General features: G+C 45.6%; 1 protein-coding gene across 2 annotated transcripts; it reads left to right on the top strand.

Annotated features, from left to right (window-relative positions):
• The first annotated feature begins 7,731 nt into the window (after positions 1 to 7,731).
• Positions 7,732 to 9,772, top strand: LOC120811233 (uncharacterized). Of its 2 annotated transcripts, XM_078095326.1 has the most exons (3): positions 7,732 to 7,840; positions 8,897 to 9,014; positions 9,101 to 9,772. In XM_078095326.1, exon 3 carries the CDS (start codon positions 9,112 to 9,114, stop codon positions 9,634 to 9,636), a length of 525 nt encoding a protein of 174 aa, XP_077951452.1. In that variant the 5' UTR covers positions 7,732 to 7,840; positions 8,897 to 9,014; positions 9,101 to 9,111; the 3' UTR covers positions 9,637 to 9,772. The 2 variants fall into 2 exon arrangements, with proteins under 2 accessions (XP_077951452.1, XP_040022431.1); XM_040166497.2 differs by lacking the exon at positions 7,732 to 7,840 and having other exon boundaries at positions 8,873 to 9,014.
• Positions 9,773 to 20,058: the final 10,286 nt, after the last annotated feature.

Raw genomic sequence — 20,058 nt, forward strand, 5'->3', positions numbered from 1 at the left:
GCCATCAGCCTCTCATTTATGTCCCAGCTCCCCGGCCAATCACGTGCCATTAGTCTTCCTTTCCCCTTTCATGGCCGGGCCGCTCAGTCCAATCAGCTCCTGCTCTCGTTTCCTTCACAGTGCTGTTTAATCTATATCATTGACAGAGACTTCTCCATCCCGTACTGCGCTCTATACACGCCCACCCCTCCTAATGCAACAAACATGCTTTTGACCAGTAAGCAAGGCTGTTTTACAAAAATCTTAAAATACAATTACAGACTTTTAGAAACTGTGGAAACTGTTCTCCGTTATTCCACAGGATGTTTGACCATCAAGGCCATTCCCTCGACACCGGCGTGGGTCCTCCAATCAGAGGGTTGTCGGTTCGATGCCAGGCTATGCTAAAAAGAGTCATTATGGCATGGGAAATAGCAAATGTATGTTTTTTGTAAATAACATAACACACAACCTCATTACAAATACTATATTTTTATTTTGGCACCATTCTCTCAAATATTGAACAGTATGTCCATCCTGTCCCAGCTTATGTGCTGCACTTGGCCCCCGTATGTCTACAGGCATGGAGGGCCTATGTCATCCATGTGGACAAGTGGGGCCCCCTCACTCCCTCACCTGGCCTTGGGTACATGCAATCCTGAGACAAACAGCACCTGAAGAAATGTCACAGAGCAGATGATGAAGCTGCACATGTGTAACCCCTGTGAGGTGTCTTCTTCTAATGTGAGGTGAGCTGTTAATTACAGTGGACGACAGAAACTGGTTCACGTGCCTCATTCGAAATCCCCATTCTGCAGAACTTAATATGAACTGAACTTAATACAACAGAAACTTAACTGCACACAAAATACAAAGTAAATGGTAAATGGACTGTACTTGTAAAGCGCTTTTATAGTCTGACCACTCAAAGCGCTTTAACACTACATGACATCATTCACACCCATTCACACACTGATGACATCATTCACCCATTCACACCCATTCACACACTGATGACATCATTCACCCATTCACACCCATTCACACACTGATGACAGTAGAACCACACACAGTGACACCTGCCATCAGTAACTACCATTCACACACTGTAGTCACAGCTACAGGAGCCATGTTGGGTTCAGTGCCTTGCCCAAGGACACAACGACATGCGGGTTAGCAGGGCCTGGGATGGAACCGACAACCCTCTGATTGGAGGACGAGCTGCTCCCCACTCACCCACAGTCGCAAAGGAGCATATAACCAAAAATATATACAGATTAATCAACTGAACATACTGTGACGGACACAAAAGAAACTGGTTCACGTGCCCAAGAGGACGACATCGAATTGATGTTAGCAAGATAAAACGGACATTATCACAGACAATAAAACATATTGCAAATTTAAACAAAGACAACTAACAACAACGGACAAGTAAATGAATTAAACATTGTCCACGGACATACAAAAGCACTTCCCTCATCTTAAATCCTCAATTTTGTTCCGTGGATGTACCACTGTGCAGCAGCAGGCGGCGTAGTTCAGCCATTTTTGCAGGATTTAAATTGAACCATTTTAACTATGTTGCACATAGTTTACACCTCTCTTTGAGGTTGAGGAGTCACCGTTGTCTGCCCATTCCACGACTGTCCTGATGAAGAAACCTTAACAGTTTTCACAACTTAACGAAAGGTCGTGGTGGCGACCGAGGCTGCGAACGGAAAGCAAGCTACACGGGTTAAAAATGCACGTCGCTTTGGATAAAAGCGTCAGCTAAATGACCTGTAATGTAAAGTAAGCCAGGTTTTAACAACTGTTACTGTGGCCTTTGCACACCTTTCTTATATTTCTATTATTGTCATTATACTGCTGCTGCTTTTTACCATGTATCTTATGTGCACTGTCCACTTTGCTGTGAATTCCCCCATTGTGGGACCAATAAAGGAATATCTTACATAATGCAGCCTGATGAATTGAGACATACCCATCGTTTAAATACACTGCAGAGGTGACACACAGGAAACAGACACACACCAGGGCCAAAAGGGAAGTGACATGGTCATTAAAATGCTAAATATCCCCCCGCTCATTCTATATGTTCATGGATTTTATTGTGGAAGGTAATAACCGGGGGAGTAGATCATTTGCCCCTGGCCGTTGTAAAGGTTGGAAGGACTAATGCCTGTATTCTTGGAAAGGATGGTCAGACAAAACTAAAATCAATGGTGTCATTTCAGCTTCAAACCGGATGTGAAATGTTCGGCTCTTCTGATGGCATCGTAATCACGGTAACCAGACATTTATTGATTGATTGATTGAGGAACGCTAAACCAAGACCGGAGCCGGCTAGCAGCCACCGAGCGCCTCCCCATACGGCGCGGTCCCAGCACCAGACCTCCTCTCCAGGGATACACGGTGTCCACGTGACATCCGCATTGTGACGTTGAGCTAACTTGTTAATCGATGTTTTTATTCTTCTAGGCTGGAGGAGAATGCAGTCTTATAGTGACGCCTCTCCTAAGGAAGCACACACGCTAAAAGTACAGAGGAAGTGTCCTCCCGAGGCAGGACGGGACATGGGAATCAACTTTGTGGTCTCAGATGTGGCGAAGTCACTCCGTCTAAATCATTCAGCTGAAAAAGAGCACAGCGCACGTTGACCATTCATCTCTACGTATGATCACCTTAAACAGGCCACAGGCTGCTCGTAGTCACAAATACTCAAACCAGTTACCCACCTCAGGTCTGTGTCCATTATCCTAAACATGGTTTCACTAGAATCAAAGTAGTTCTCGCTAGGATTTACCACTGCAACATGACCCAGGACATTCTGTGTAACAAATATATTGTCAATTCAGAACCAGTGTCACCTGAAATAATTCTAATAAATCCGGTGACCCGGACGATAAGTCTCCAGCATTGTCCCAGATGTTTCCACAGCTATTTGGGAGTGCCTTGTGGAGGAGTTCATGGCTGTGCCCACCAGAGAAGTGGAGGTTAAGTTCTGTGGACCACTGGATGGAAAACGTTGTCCTCAGATCCCCTGCTGAGGCGAGGTGTGTGACGGCTACACGCGTTCCTCCTGCAGAAAACCGGCCCAACAACTGGAGTGAGGGTACCAGTTGGAGAGGTGGAGCCCCTGCAACAACTAAGGAGGCCTTCACCTTTCTGTTGAGGGAACGGTCCCGTGGCAGGACACTGTATAACGCTCCAGCACATCTTAAGAGCCGCCCACACGCCATTATCGCCCAAACTTCATACTGAGTAGTGGTGGCATTAAACAATACAATTATCCACTCGATTCAGTGTAGTCATGTTGTAAAAAGGCACATGTGGTTGTATCCTTTGTTCAAAGTTTACAATGAACAAATATGATTTATTAAAAAAGTATAATCTTACAACACAAAAACAACAAATATCTTGATCCATATTGTAACCACCGGCAACCACGGAGGGGCGGTTATGGTCCCGTATCGTTATCGTGGGGCCGTAGGCTGCAGCGCGCTAAGAAGGGGGACGAGCTCTGGGACAAGGCCCTCACTCCCTCCATCACAAACCAAAAACATGCAACTAAGAGAAAGGAGGAGAAAGTGAGAGGCCCAGTGCAACCATCCGGGTAGGCACGCTGCTGCCGGCCCCACGCACCCTTTCTGGGGGGCAAATCACGATTTGTTCAAGACACAGAAACCATAACGTAATCCAACTGAACAGAACAAAAACACGGGTAAAAACTACGTACCAGCTCCAAACGGGTTGTCAAAACCAGACCCCGACACGGGAAGACAGCCTGCTCCTGTTGTGTCGGAAAATGGAGCCTTTATAGACAAGTTTCCTGAGTGAAATAGGCGGGCCGCCATTGGCCTTTCACTCTGCCAACGACTTCCGGTTGTGTCTGCAAAGCACTTCCGGTTAGCGAGTTAGCGTCTTTTACGGTCTTTGGTTAGCGTGCAGAAAAAGTAAACTATGGATGTGTTACACGCCGACACGGCTCCGGGACATATTGTGCTTCACGGTTGCAACAACTCGTGGCGATTGCTGAATGTTTGGTCGGAAGGAGAATGTTTCGACCATCAACCATCTACAAGTGAGTAAAATGCTATAGATTTGCACTCAAATAAGGAAGGCTTATCATTCGCGGAAGTCAACACAGTCTACTAATTATTACGCAGACGAATGTCAGCTTTTTCATAGAAAAAAAACTAAGTTAATACCTTTATCCATTCCGAAGCTATTAATAGATGTGTCAGGGGTGCGCACTTTGACGCTCGTCAGTCGACTCTGAAGGGTTAAATGCTTTTAGTGCAGGCAGGTAGAGGGAATTACTTTTTCTTTTTATTACTCTTCGTGTTCTGTTATATATTAACACACGGATACATACAAACATCTTAATACAAGCATAAGATGGGCTAACGTACCTTCCAAAGCGCGGCGGCTGCATGGCTACAGGTTACAGCCTGCAGTCTCCACATCTCCCGTCTTGGTAACCAAAACCCAGGCGTTATGCGCTGAATTGTTAACGGACTGACTTGGTTGAACATCGGCCTTTAGGTAAATTAAACTGCCCATATCGTGTAAAAGTACACAGCCCACTTTGTCGGAATGGAGGTTCTGAAACGCCTCTGAGCTTTCTTAGGTTATTAATTGCATTCCCATCCACCGCCATGGAATCAATAAAATAAGAAAAGATCTTGGATGTTGTGCTGCTGGGCCATATCGACACGTTGTGCGCCCATGATGTACTTGGATGCGGAATGGTCAAAACACCATTTTTAACAAGATTTTCGGTCGATGTTGCCATTCCAAAGCCATTTTTACACCACTACTCAGCCTTCAGTATTGTCTTCATGAATGAATTCATGTATTTGTAATTTTACACAATTTTTCAGTTTTTCCAGGTATGGAATCGGGCTCCTCAGAAATAATTCATCTTCTGATGGTGGTGGAGCAGGGGAGGCCCTCTGGGCCTCCACAAGGTGTTATCGATTGCTCTTTGCCATTTTAGTGGCTCTTCTCTTTCCTCTATGAAATGGAAACTTTTTGCAAAACTATTGCACCTCATCCCTACAATGGCTTATAAATGTATTATTTATTATATTATTATTATTATGACTGCCGTTGCTGAGCTTCCAAATTCAACAATGCCTGATGCTAACTGAAGGAAGTCAATCCTTCCATACATACGATTGCTTGCTTGACAAACTTTGTAACCTGGTGAGTTTTATTACAACTCCTGATGTCATTCATGGCTCCTGTGCGTCTCTGAGCTCTATTTGCACTTAAAGCCCAAAAAGTCCTTTTGTCCTCCAAAGGTCATTTCTCACGTCTGACACAACGGCCGTATTGAGATGAGAAATACCAAATTGAAATTGTATTTTTCATTAATTGCCTTGGAGAGAGATTACAGGAGCAGGAACTGTTTCCGACCGCGTCCCACCCACCCGCCCCTTCTTGATTTTTCGCTTTGTTTGTTTGAGAGATGCAATTGTGCCCGAGCTCGGTTCTTCCTGACCTATGGAAGCACTGCTCAGAGGGGACCGTTGGTGTTTCACAATAAATGAGATGTGGCATGACAATCTGTGGTGAGAGGCTCAGGTCGTAATAAGTGCCCTCATACATAAATTACCTAGTTAATGCACAGCTAATCATCCAGACAGACGGAGGGCAGCGCCCGCTGGCAGCGTGCATGTGCCGGTACATTGCATGAAATGGGATTGACATCAGCAATCAACCTACGGCTTAGTGGTGGAGGTTTGCATGAATATCCACATGGGAAAAGTGGTTGCCTGCAGTATTTGGAGTTTACTCTGTGGGTGATTAAGTGCTCACATTGGAGAATGTGTGTAAATATACAACACATATTTAGAATGTAAACCAGTGAACAGTCTGTGCATCTCATGCTTCGAGGTATGTCTCTGTGACGTTGAGCTGTAGGGTCCAAAGCACAACACACACCAGATATTTGGTGTCCATGCGCAGTAAGTAGTGGACAGAAAGGAAAGCAAGCGGGGAGCATCAATGCTACAACATGGACGTGTCTAATGATGATGATTGAATCTTCACGATGACCTTTTTAGATCACATCCCCGTTATGTTGGGCATCCATTCAACAATATACACACACGCAAGATAAGAAATAATCATTTACTGTATAAAAATTCAATCATCTTTTCTTTCTGCAAAATTAAAATATTAGTGCCAGTCAATCTGCAATTTTACTAACCTTGGAACCCATCTCACACACACACACACACACACACACACACACACACACACACACAGTGCTGCAGTCACAGTGATATCCGAGGTTATTACGGCTGCAGCCAATTTAATGGGAGTCCATTTTGTTAGGGTGTCGGGTTTGTGCGGGGGGGGAGTCTGTGGGAGCGGACTGGGGGGCCGGGGGGCCGCGCAGCTTCTCCATACAAGTGTCAGACTACGGAGGAACAGAGAACAGAAGAACAGAGGTACTTACGTCTGCCGGTGGGACAATGTCTCACACCGCAGTGGACTTTTACTGACTGAAGATGTCAACAGAGAATAAACCCACTGGTTTGATGGATTCACATCCACGCGTGATTGTGCGTGTTGTGTGTTACACTTGGTGACATAAGCACATCCATGTTGAATCCTTCTTCCAATGTCTGCAGCCCAAACCTGAAAGTTATCTAAAGCTATTTAGAGGATGAAGGATGCGCACACAGTGGGCTGATGTCATCATGCCGTAGGAAGTCATTTAGATAAATGATTAAATGGAGAGGACTCAAATTAACACACAGGGTTGGTCATATACTCCCTCAAGTATCCCCCCCAAAAACAAAATTCTCAAAGGTATTTTAGATTGACAGATTTAGGGAAATGATTTATAATAATGAGCAAAATGCTCACGTTTAATCAGGATTGGTCAAATAAAAATTCAGAATAAAGATTCAGTGGTTTGTCTGTGCATTTGTGAATAATTATTTATCTATTTACCTTTGTTTTGGACTCACATGGGTCACAGGTAATTAATGCTGAGGTCAAAGAGTCTCAGACAATCACAATCTTAGAAAAGAGTTCTAGAGAAGAAAAAGGTTCTAATCAGATCTTTCCTGAGCATCTTGACCCATCGCTCTCACCTGTGTTCCTCAGGGAGAAGATGGGATTCAGGTGCATTGCTGTGTGTTTTGCAGGCTGTGCTAATTATTATCAGCAGAGCACAACATTTTATTCAGCTTTATCCTTATGCATATTAAATAGGATCTTTGTCCACGACCTCATTTCGCTCCATGTCTACTTTCCATCAGGCTGCACTGTGAATAACAGGGAGGGGACGGCATTGGCGTCTCATTTGGGGACGAGGTGCAGGTCCATCACAGTCTGTCCTCAGTGGGAGCTTGTTTTTCTGTCTGAGGAAAGCTCAGTCTGACGTACACCAGCAAACACATAGCTTATCAAATACGAATCTCATTTAACAAACTCCAGACTGATTCGTGCTTGTGGCACTTATCTGGTATTACCTTTTAGGCTGAATGTCTAAGATATCGCCCACAGTGACCAGAAGGATTATTTCAGATAAGTGACAGGTTCTCGCTGTCAGCAGCCGCAGCAGGAAGCGGTTTCCACTGATAAACCCACAGTTTGACTAGCGTGTGAACCCAGTGGAGCATTCTGCCACTGCAGAGACGGATATGTCCCTCTGGAGTTGGTGGAGACCAAAAACGAAGGCGTGGTAGAATAGTCACATTATGTTGCTCTTTGCTGGGTGCATGTATGCGTCTCAGGTGATCACGCGGACAGCGTGTTGGAAACCAGCAAAGCACGTTTATATTGAATCAGGAGTCGTGTGCTCCGTGTTCAGCTGTGGCAAAACGGGAGGAAAAGGGTCAGTTCTGGTTAGAATCGTTTGATATTCTCACTTGATTGACATTAGCTGATCACTACATGTGTTTTGTTATTGTGGGACGCCAGGCAACCAATTCCTGTCAAAATGGAATGTAGAGCCTTGATCTTGAAAATGTCATTTGTGGTTGAAATTAGTGGATAATGTCCTTGTGTATTTATTACTGAGTAACCATAAATAATACACAACTCTTCCAACGAGCCATGAGGACAGACAGAAGTCCTCTAAAAGGGACAGACTGTTCCTTCTCCTCGAGAGGAGCAAGACGGTCTGACTGAGCGTCTCGGTGCAGAGACCAAGTCTTTGTTGTCCAATCAGAAAGACAAACATGCACAAAGGAACTGGAGCTGGAAACACATGTTGAAGGAAATGTAGACTTTGACCTCCTCAGTGTGGACGATCATCAGACAGAAGATAACTAATGCATTCCACATGGAAACGGGAAGGAAAGTTTGCAGTCTTCATGCATGAGTTTAATTTGAGTTGTTGCTGCCTTATTGTGTCCAGTTGTGATCCAGTGTCTTGTTTCACACCCTCCCCACAACAGGAAATGAAACGCATTGTGCAGATCTGAAAGATATTCTTGTAGAGAAGTCTGCAAGCCTCTGAATCACACTTACTTGCCCTGAGGCTTTTCTGCTTTTTGTCCACGCCTTAATGTCGGAGGTCGGAAACAACGGCCCAGAATAGGCAGACTAAGCGAGGGCCGAGCCTCTGCACGATTAACCGAAGGTGCACCTCTGGCCTCAGACTCTGTCCAGATGTTGTTACAGTGTGTCGCACAGCTGCTGAAAGCAGATTCTGCTCACTTGTGGGAGAGATTGCAGAAGTAAAAACTGAAGAACAAAGCAACACATCCTGTGAGCCTAAATCTTGATTTACACTTCCCCCTCCTGCGTAGCCTGAGCACATGAGCCATCGTCATACATGTCCTACATGATACTGTTTGTGGTGTGATGCCTTCACTGCAATCCTTTAGATTATTGATACTGGAACCAGAGCCCAGCTGTGCAGCTAACATGGTACTTCCTCTTTCAGGGTAAATAGAGAGTGGAAGCAGATCCACCTCTGGTGACGACGACACGCACACTGCCTTCACCCTGCAGAGGCCTGCAGCTCCTCCAGACGGCTACAGACTCAAGGCACCAACCGAGATGTGAGGATACGACTGTTATGTGCTACGTAGTCCCAGCCGTACGAGTGGAGCGCTTTCATCCAGATGTTGTGATGTTTTTCCCACAGATCACGTTGACATGGCGGCGGGCAGACGGCGCCTGTTTCATCTGGCGGCGCTGCTGTCCATCGCTCTCACCTCCCTGACGACACTGGACTCCGAACAGGAGCTGCAGGACAGCGGCTTTGGCCGACCGCCGCCTCGCCACGGCCTGCCGCTGCTGGCGTGGTACGTTCGGGACTGCGTGGACAACAACATGGTGGCGCTGTGCGATCCCATCAGAGGAGAGTACGGCTTCCACGAGTTTAAGAACCGAGGGCCCAGACGTCTGCTTCCGGTGATAAAGGACAAAAGGCAATACAAGTACTACACCGTTGGAAACCTCCACTCGGCCCACGCGGACCAACTGCCCTTTGAGGTCAGGAGGTACTACAACCGCAGCGACCCCGAAAGTAACAAGGACAGGCTGGTGGTAAGGTACAACAACAACAACAGACATATTGAGCAGATCTACGCGTCTGCACATTATCGGCCAACAGAGACGTACATGATTGGCCCCGATCTCGTCGACTCTCTGCGACAGCCAGCAGCCAACACACGCTGATGTTTGTGCTTTAAACAAGCTTTCACTGAAATATGGAGCTGCTGCTTTTTGTTTCATTCACAAACGCTGACCGCTCGGCCTGTTTGCACAATATACAGCACACACGAGCAATGTCAATAAATATAAACTAAATAAATGTGCTGCATGAGAATTAGGTTTTTTTCGTCGATGCCACATTGATGTTTGGTTTGTGTGTGTGTGTGTGTGTGTGTGTGTGTGTGTGTGTGTGCTCACTCTTTGAGGCTTTAAACTAACTCCAGTGTTAACCCGCTCAGAGCGACAAACGTCCTTAGAGCAGGAAGTCACCGGGTGGGAGGACATTACGTCCACAACTTACTACAAAAGGCATAAAGCTTCTGCTTTAGGTGCTCAATATGGGACCCTGGCCAGATAGAAGTGACTATAGATTAGATTAGATTAGATTAGATTAGATTAGATTAGATTCAACTTTATTGTCATTGCACAGGGTACAAGTACTGAGGCAACGAAATGCAGTTTAACATCCAACCAGAAGTGCAAAATAGCAAAAGGTGCAGAGTGTGTGATTATGTAAAGTGTAATAAGTGAATAGATATGTACAGTAAAAAATAGTTATGCAATATGAAGAGTAAGAAATGGATATGTAATAATAAAATGATCTTAATACAACAAATGATCACATAATACATCCTCTATAAGATAAGAAGAAGGCACCAAGCAGCTTCAGTAAAGTAAACGAGAAAAGCAAGACAATGAACAATGTGTATGTACTTTTTTACGTTGCTGTCAAGTAAAAATAAAAACTCCAGCGTTTTAGAATCTGTATGAACTCCAACAGCAGCAGCCAGTCAATCCAAATGTTGTGAAACCTGACGCTGCGGCCAAAAGGTCCCGACTCACTTTTAGTGTTATGATGACAAAGCGCCGTGATGACAGAAAGGCCTCATTCCTCTTCTGCGCCCTCCTCGACCATCAGGACAGCAGTTAGCGCGCCGCGCGCTCACAGGCCGGACCCACGTTTCATTTGAAGCGTGCCGGTGAAACTAGCAGAAGCAATCTCAGCAGATAACAGAGATTTATGGGCTCCTCACTTTGTGGCAGACTAAAGAACGTACGGGTGGCGAACACGTCCTCCTCGCTCTAAACCTTCTGCTCCTTGTTAGCTTCGGTTACTGCTGGAGATGCTCAGTGTGATTCAAACACCAGCCACGCTGTGTACCGTCCCAGATGCTGAGGATTAGCATTAGCACTAGCATTAGCCAGCTAGTCCACTACCATGTTTTGCATACTGTTATACCAGTTTCTCTGCTTAGGCTAAATATCTTATGCCTTTACATTATATTTACATTTTCTGCTTATTGAATTCAACAACATGAAGTTCAGTGGCGGATCTGCATTTCCTACGTGGGGATTCTGTGTCTTGGTGTGAACGTCAGTGACGTGTCGTTTGAACGAATCCTTACAAGGACTCGACAGTAACGAGTCCTCTCAGAAAAAGATTCGGCTCAATGAACGAATCATTGACCCGAAGACACGTCGGGAGTAGTTATTATTTGAATGCAGGAATTTATCTTACCACCCCCCAAAATGAACGAATGACTCGAAAAAAGATTCGTTCATTTTACTGAACCGAGTCGGTAAAATGATCCAAATAAGCCTGTAACATTTAAAGGGAAATAAAAGGTACAAAAACACATGAATATGTGCGTGACGGTACTGCAACACTGCACATTCATACAAATATCATCAACTGGGATAAAATGAACTATATAATAAAAACGTGATTAACACACTACTGCAGACGTAAAACACAAAAACACTTCACTTAACAAATGCTGTTCATCATTTACAGACAATTCATCCTGATCTGATTGGTTGAAGACTATTATTCCCATATACTTTAATGTGCAACGTCTCTAACTTTAATCCTCTTTAGGCCAGCAGAGAAGGCTTAACTGGTCCTAACAGCCCACCGCTGTAGCGTATAAGACAGAGAGACTCTCCTCCCTCTGCCGGGTCCACCTTCAGGACCAGCAGCCAGCAGCAAAGAGGGCCGTCACCATACTAAATGTAAAATAACCAACTACTGACCAGCGTGGGGAGAATATCGGCTAGAATTGATAAGCTGTCGAGGGGTTCTTCACTTCTCACCTTGTCACATGACCAGTGCCTTGAACATTGGAGCTCAGCATGTATCCACACATCCTCACAAACTGCGTCAATGCAGCAGCATCTTAACAAAGTGCTCGGTCACTTTCTTAACGCCGCACGATGAACCCTGTCAACCCATCACATGATGTCACAATGGAAAGAGGTCATATGCATATTCAATGAACGCAAATACACAAAGTACACAAATGGGGTTGATATAATAACAACAAAACCGTCCCATTCACACACATGAATTGCATCCATTTCTACGCCACTTATGCTGAAAACCTTTTTACAAACCTTTTTTTGCCGGAAACCATTTGAGAAAAGATTTTGGCACGAAGTCGTCAGAGATTTAACCAATTTGTGTTTTTATTCATGTTAGTTGAAGTTTGTGGGAAGGTGTTGGTTTGAATACATTTTTAGTTAAGCGCAATCCAAAGAGTGAATGCAAAAGAATGAAACGTCCCCTAAATTGACAGATGCAGATGCCTTTATATGTTTGTGGCTGTTTCCTCCATGACAGCAAGTCTCTCACATAAAAGCATCCGAATGCAGATAATAGCACTGATTCACACAGCGCACTCCACTGCCCGTCCCCTTGTGTTCATCTTAAATGGGCTTGAATGGAAATCAAACTGAAGGCGGCTCTTAGTGATGTTTCACTCTGCCTGTCCATGGCGAACAGAGGACAGCTTTTCTCTGAGTGGATGCTAGTGGGGGGGTTCAAGCGCTTTGACAGGATTGTAAAGCGACAGAATGAACAGATGTCTCCCAATGATTAATGTTCCTCCTGCTTTGCCTCATGCGTGTCCATGGATCTCCAACCCCCACCTCCTCCCTGGCACCCATAGAGCTCATATCTGTCTCATCTTTTACATTTCTCCTTCCTTCTGTACAGACTAGGTGGTACTTTCCCTGACTATTGCATTTCATGGGGAGATGCTTGTTCCAGTCAGTGCGTCAGACCTGAATGACGGCAGTCTAATTTGTTTCTACTGGGGTCTAAGGGCTTAAATGGAAATCCTCTTGTACTGGAGACGTCAACATTGTGTTGACGCGTTCAATCGGAGAGAGAAGCAAATAGAAACTCTTCTCTCTTCCCCAACCGCAATGTAAAGAAGGCCTGAAAATCTTTCTTCAAGAGGTGTAAGCCTGACCCCTAACGGCAGACTGCTGCAGAAACAGTGTGTCTGCTTTGTGTTTTCAGTCCCTTCTCCTTCCGTCTGCACGCTTTGAGTGGACAAACATCAAACAGCTGACACACACCGACAAATCCAAACGTGTCCCTTGGTCCCCCTGCTACTTCCCCACTTGATGCATTCCTCTGGGGGGTTCCAGGGGAGAGACGCAGTGCAACAGCGCCCCCTGCTGCCACTCGTAGGACAGGAGGAAGCACGCTCGTCTCCGGGGAAATTGCCCATTAAAATCCAGCACTGCGTGGTAATGCGGAGCGGGCCTGTGGTAAAGGGCTGGCATTAAATATTTACACTGTGCTAAATATTTCATCTGGTCATTTTGTATTTAAATTGGATTGAATATGTAATATAAATACAGAGCTAAGTGGGGGTGGAATGTTCTCCAACACAATGCAGACATGGTGTGTGTGACTGTCACACACAGCATCCCCTCTGCAGCAGCACACGGTTCATCACTGCAGGGAAGACAACAGCGATTCTACACGTCATTTAGCCGACGCTTTGACTGCAGCACTTAGGGGTCCGGTGTCTTGCTCAGGGACTGTATGAAGTATTGTGTATTAACTATCCGTATGTTTCTGAAGTGGTTCTGTATCGTCTCTGGAGCCCGGGTGACAACGTACCCCCCACGCCCTTATGCCATTTCTCACATATAAACTCACCTCAGTCATGGCAGTCACGACGTGGGTCGTTGTGGCGCAGGGGTTAGAGAAGGTGTGCTGGGAAGCACAAGGTTGTTGGTTCGAGTCCAGGCTGCCCCATGTTCCATGTCGAAGTGTCCCTGAGCAAGACACCTAACCCCTAATTGCTCCCCGGGCAAAAATGTGAAAAGGCCATGGGTTTAAAGTGTGATAAAAGCGTCTGCTAAATGACCTGTAATGTAATGTAATGTAATGGCTGTCAATAGCTGTTTATTTTTATAAACGTTCATTTCTGCGGATTTGTTTCTGGACCAAGACTCATTTGATGAGCTGCCGTTTGTGGTATTTCTGTGTTGGCTTCATTTTTAGACAAAAACAAAGTCCAGCAACACATGTTAACACCGTCAAAGCAGCCACGGCCTTAATTATACGTCGCTATAATCCTTAAAACCTCGTAATAAGTATACAGGCTAAAAAACAGGAGTGTTGCAAATGAATTACACAAGTTACGTGACTAACTTATTGAACATCTGGCTCCAATGTGTCTCACACTGATGTCCAATGATGTGCTTTGAACAATTAGGTTCCAATCCAGCTTGAATGAGTCTTTAATGAGTCTTTGAGCTTGTTAACTAACTCAAATTATCAAATTGAATAAATGAATTAATATCTGTCAAAAACAGACAAAACAACAATGCCATATTGTATAACCAAATAATATATTAAATAATGAAATATTCTAACTTAAAACGTATCAAAACTCCCAAAAATGTACAGTTGAAGCATAAGCAGCATTATACTAATAATATACCATAATATACATCACCAGACTGTCATGTAGCTCAACTTAAGACCTTTCATTTCGATAATTGTGTATTAAACAAAACGAGTCAACTTGCTTTTAAATTCTGTCTGTCTGTCTGTCTGTATCTCTCTCTCTCTCCATTAAACATGACAAACGTCAGTAAACCGCTGAAATCACGGATTGAGTTTCCTGTTTGTTCATTTTATAGGAAATGTCGGTTGTGACGTAATGTTTTCAGCAGCTTGTGGTTCATTTATCACCAAACAACGTCACCACCTGTGTGTCTGATGCTGCAGCCGCTCGGCGCTCAGCACTACACGAGTACCAGGAGGAGCATGTGGGTCACAATGGGACGATAACTCGAATAAATGCCCCACAAAACATCTGAACGCATTCTGAGGAGTTAATGACAAAGGGAGTTTGTCCTTTATTCCTAAATATTGATGAATGAAGAAAGAATTGTGCTCCAGCAGAAGGGGCACTTTTCTCATCCAGGGCAAAGGGAAGGTCTATCTGCACGTGCCGGATTCCAATGATAGACTCCAGGGTGCAGTTTTCTGGAAATGAGAGGAGGATGCCATCAATTCACCAGCTTACATCACCACACAGGAAATAAAATAGCTTTACCATATGACATTGGCAGGGTCAGGGTTAGTCAATATATTCGGGTCAATATAAATTAAAAATGGCAAGAGAGACAGTAAGAGGGGATCTGATCTCTTTGGATAAAATTCCAAATTTAAGCACTGAGGCAGCGTGCTGATATGCAGCTCAGATTGGTGAGGAGGAAATTGCAGAACGTCCTATTTGGCGTTGCGCGCTTAACTGTGTGGGAACACTCACAGTAAAGTTGGCGTCTCTAGTAAAGAGACTTGTCAACGAGAGCGGAGACGAGCACACGAGGATGTCTGAGGGCGCGCCTTCCTCATCCACGGCCATCAGGTGAGCTGTCATCTCAGACACCAGGAAGCCCAGGAGAGATCCGCCCCAGCCGCTCTACCAGCATCTTTCCTCTTTTTAGTTAAAGCAGACATGATTAGGTGGCAAATAATACCGTTTTCTAACCTAAACATTTGTACACACCTTACGAGGACCAGGAGATGCCTTATAAAACATGACGACATCAGAAAGATGCTAAAGCTAAAGGTGTTCATTCAAGAATCAAAGTGCTGCTGGAATAAACGAGCTTCTGAGTCCAGAAGAAACACTGCAGTGGGTGGCCTGCAAAAGAAACTTGTTCTCTTTTCTACAGTGACCGGTGGAAGGAACCAGCCCTTCTGATTTTTTTTTGAGCTTCAAGCTGACGCGGTTTAGACGGACTGTTCTGGTGTGACACTTTTCCCCATTTATATTGTCTTTCATCATAACATCATCCTTCCCTTAAAAGATCATTATTTTCAGTAACAGTGTCTAAAATAAAAATGTCTGCATCCTGAGACTCCGGGGCAGGTTCATCTGAGCTGCTGGATTAGTTCATCCCTCCCCCAGAAAAAGAGGGCAGCTCACTTCCTCATTGATGAAGGAGCGATATTAGATAAACGTTTTACAAGGAGAGAGTTCTATGACATCACAAAGACCCGTTATGACGTCCTGTATGAGCACCATCGATGCTGAGGACAAGGAATCATTTATTTACAAGAAGATGAACACCACACGCTGCAGCCGAGCATCGACTGCCCTACACACTGTCTCACACACTCCCTCATACTGTAAGGCAAGGCAAGCCATTTTATTTGTATAGCACATTTCAACAACATGGCAATTCAAAGTGCTTCATATGAAACCATTAAAAGCATCCAAACATAAAGCAAGGAGATTTAGTAGTCGAGTCTACTAAAGATAAATGCATAGCCAAGTTTTTCCAAATTTGGTTGAGACATAAGTCCTCTAATCCTTGACATATTCTTTAGGTGATAGTAGGCTGATTTTGTAACTTGATATGACTAGTCAGGTTGAGGTCTGAATCCGTAATTACACAATTATAGATAGATTTCTCGCTTGGTTTGTGGTTTTTAAAGTTCAGCGCTGACTTTCAATCGTTCATCCTTGCTACCAAAAACAATTACTTTGTTTAATTGAAAACGGTTTGTTTGTTGATTTGTTCAATGCATTTACCCAGCCCCTGTATTGGATTGTAGTGATATAGTTATATAGATATGTGTTATCTGCATAACTATGATGTTTTCCATAATCTGAGCCAATGGTAGCATGTAGATGAACAGAAGGGGCCCCAGTATTGAACCTTGGGGGACACCACATGTCATTTTCTTCAGCTCTGATGTATAATTAGCTAAAGAACAAAGTATTTTCGGTCTTTCAAATAGGATTCAAACCTGTTAAGTGCTGTGCCAGAGAGTCCCACCCAGTTGATTAGGCTATCTGTCACGGCTAGCTCGACTAGCTGTCCTCTTTAATGTGAGGGCCCAAAAAGCAGACACTGTAGGCAGAGGTGGAAGAGAGAACAATGTTTATTAAGTAGAAGTGGTGTTGTAGATCTTCGGGGGGGGGGGCCTCAGGAAAGGAGAGGCACTAAATGCAGGAAAAGACTGTTAGGAGGGTTGAGAGGAATGATGCATCCAGTGGTGATGTTGGTAGACCTTACTGTGTTAGATGAGAATCCAGATAGGAGAGGAGGGTGCTGGCTGAATGCTGAGGCTTTGAGTCCACAGTGGGGCGAGCAGGCAGGCAGTGAAGAGGAAGGCAGTAAAGGATCCAACAGTGTAGCAGATTCCGGCAACGGGAGGAAGACTGGAGGAGACAAAGGCGAAATCTCACACTCAGAAAGCGGCGTCTCTCTGAAGCGATACATGGGAGCCGTATTACCACTCAGGAAGCGAGATAATCGCGCAGACCGGAGTTCCTGCAGATCCTTAAAAAGCCTCCCTCGCATTCATTTACATGGTGTCAGAAGTATAAGCGGAGTCATGGCGAAGTTCAATCCACCAACACACTGGCCGGCGTGGAAGCAGCGTTTTGTGAGGTTTAGATCCGCCACCAAGCTGGACAAAGAGGATGGCGCCGTGCAGGTCAGCAGCCTGATATACGCTATGGGTAGCGAGTCGGAAAACATCTTACGTTCGTTCACTTTTACCGAGGATGGACATAGAGACGACTTTGATATCGTGCTTGGAATGTTCGATGAATACTTTGTACCGAGAAGGACACGAACGTGCATGTTTCCACCTGCGCGTGCAAAGACCAGGAGAGAAAGCTGAGACGATATCAGAGCCTTGTACGAGCTAGCGGAGCATTGTGAATTTGGCGCGAGCAGAGATGAAAATATCCGCGACCGGATCGTTGTCGGTATACTCGACAAAAACGTCTCACGGAAGTTGCAGCTGACGAAGGACCTGACGCTAGCGCTGACCATAGAGACGGTCAGGCAGTCAGAGGAGGCTGCTTCGCAAGTCAGCATGCAGGGAGTGATTTCGGGATTGATACAGGAAGTCGAGCACGGCAAATACTCCCACCATTACGGTAAGCCAAAGGAAGGAAATAAAGGACAATGTGGACAGTGTGGGAAAGAGGGGCACAGTAGAGATGAAAATTGCCCAGCCAGAAAGTCTTCATGCAATGCATGCAACAAGGTTGGACATTGGAGCAGAGTGTGCAGGAGCAGGAGGGCAGTGAGTGAGGTGACAGAGCAAGCAGAGCAACAGCAATCATACTTTCTTGGGGCTGTGAGTAAAGCAGATGGGTCATCAGAGCAATGAGCTGTCGAGTTGCTGGTGGGCTCTACAACAGTTGACTTCAAAATTGACACAAGAGCGGATGTTAGCATCATCCGTGAAGAGACCTATCATTCACTCACCCCCAAAAGACCGCTGGAGCCGGCAGATATGCCATTAGACGGCCCGTTCGGGGTCGTACTGTAAACAACCTTCTAAGCAGGCTGTTGTCTGTGGAAATGAATCTGGTGAAGAGAATCAATGAAACGGTGTGTGACAGAGGACATCCACAGGCATATGGCGACCAAGGACATTAAAAATAGAACCTGTGAGAATACTGCTGAAGGACAATGCTCAGCCGTATGCTATGCACACAGCATGACGCGTACCCCTCCCTATGCTGCAAAAGGTGAAGGAGGAACTCCAGAGGATGGAAAAGAATGGCATCATCGAGAGGGTGACAGAGCCTAGAGACTGGTGTGCACCCATGGTACCAGTCTTGAAGGAGAGTACAGGTAAAGCTTGCATCTGTGTTGATCTCAAGAGACTGAATGAAGCTGTGAAACGAGAACGGTATCTCCTGCCAACTACTGATGAGATTACAGCAAAGCTGAGTGGAGCCACTGTCTTCTCTTCGCTTGATGTCGCCAGTGGGTTTTTCCAGATACCATTGCATCCTGACAGCTTTAAGTTCACAACCTTCATTACGCTATTTGGTAGATTCAATTTTAAGAGGCTACCGTTTGGGATAACGAGCGCACCAGAAATCTTCCAGAGGAAGATGATGGAGACCCTCCAGGGGCTAGAGGGTGTTGAGATCTTCATGGACGACATCCTGGTCTACGGGGCCACAGAGAAGGAACATGACTGTCGCCTGGAGAAGGTAATGCAGCACATAGAGGCAGCTGGTCTCAAGCTTAATCGTGAGAAGTGTTCCATCAGGCGGAGTCAGCTGCGGTTTCTCGGGCACCTTATTGACCAGTCCGGGATCCGACCTGACCCCGACAAAGTGGAAGCTATTCAGCAGCTACCACCACCAGCAGACGTGCAAGAACTGAGAAGGATACTGGGAATGGTGAACAACTCTCAACGGTGGGACAGCCACTGTACGAGCTCCTGAAAGACAAGCATACATGGACATGGAGCCATGCACAGCAAACTGCTTTTGAACATATCAAAAAGTTGTTGACAACTGCACCGGTACTGGCCTTCTATGACTTGAGCAAGCCCACAGCGGTGTCAGTGGATGCAAGCAGTTATGGATTGGGGGGTTTACTCCTACAGCTCCACGGGGTGCAGTGGAAACCGGTGGCATACTGCTCCAGACGCCTCACTGAATCGGAAACACGCTACGCACTAATTGAGAAAGGTTTGGCTGCTGTGTGGGCGTGCGAGAAGTTCGACAGATATCTCAATGGGCTAGAGCAGTTCAAGCTAATCACTGACCACAAGCCGCTAGTGCCTTTCATCAATAGCCGCAGCCTGGACAATATACCTATACGATGTCAGCGTCTTCTCATGAGGCTCATGACATTCAACCCAGTGGCCCAGTACGCCCCAGGTAAAACTGTGGTTGAAGCGGACACCCTGTCACGCAGTCCCCTGGCAGGCACGTGCACAGAGACGGACACGCACAGTGAGGTGGCATGCTATGTGGCTAGTGTGGTAGAGGGGATTCCCGCGTCCACAAGAAAATTGGATGAAATCAGGATGGTGACGATGGCCGACACGGAACTGCAGTCCGTTGTTAGGCTCATAAAGGATGGATGGCATAAACAAATTAGCAACGTCCCCATGGTCGCGAGAGAGTACGTCCAGGTAAAATCAGAGCTGTCGGAACACAAAGGCCTTGTCCTCAGAGGTAACAGGATTGTGGTGCCTAGGTCGCTGAGAGGTGAGATCCTCCAGAAGATCCGCGAAGGTCACCAGGGTCTAGTCAAGTGTAGAGAGAGAGCGTGCTCTTCTGTGTGGTGGCCCGG

The sequence above is a fragment of the Gasterosteus aculeatus genome, chromosome 20 (assembly GCF_964276395.1).
Source record: "Gasterosteus aculeatus chromosome 20, fGasAcu3.hap1.1, whole genome shotgun sequence".
NCBI classification, from domain to species: domain Eukaryota; kingdom Metazoa; phylum Chordata; class Actinopteri; order Perciformes; family Gasterosteidae; genus Gasterosteus; species Gasterosteus aculeatus.

What these genes read in the sequence shown, in the direction of transcription:
- LOC120811233 (XM_078095326.1), top strand. Translation starts at nt 9,112, where the DNA reads ATGGCGGCGGGCAGACGGCGCCTGTTTCATCTGGCGGCGCTGCTGTCC.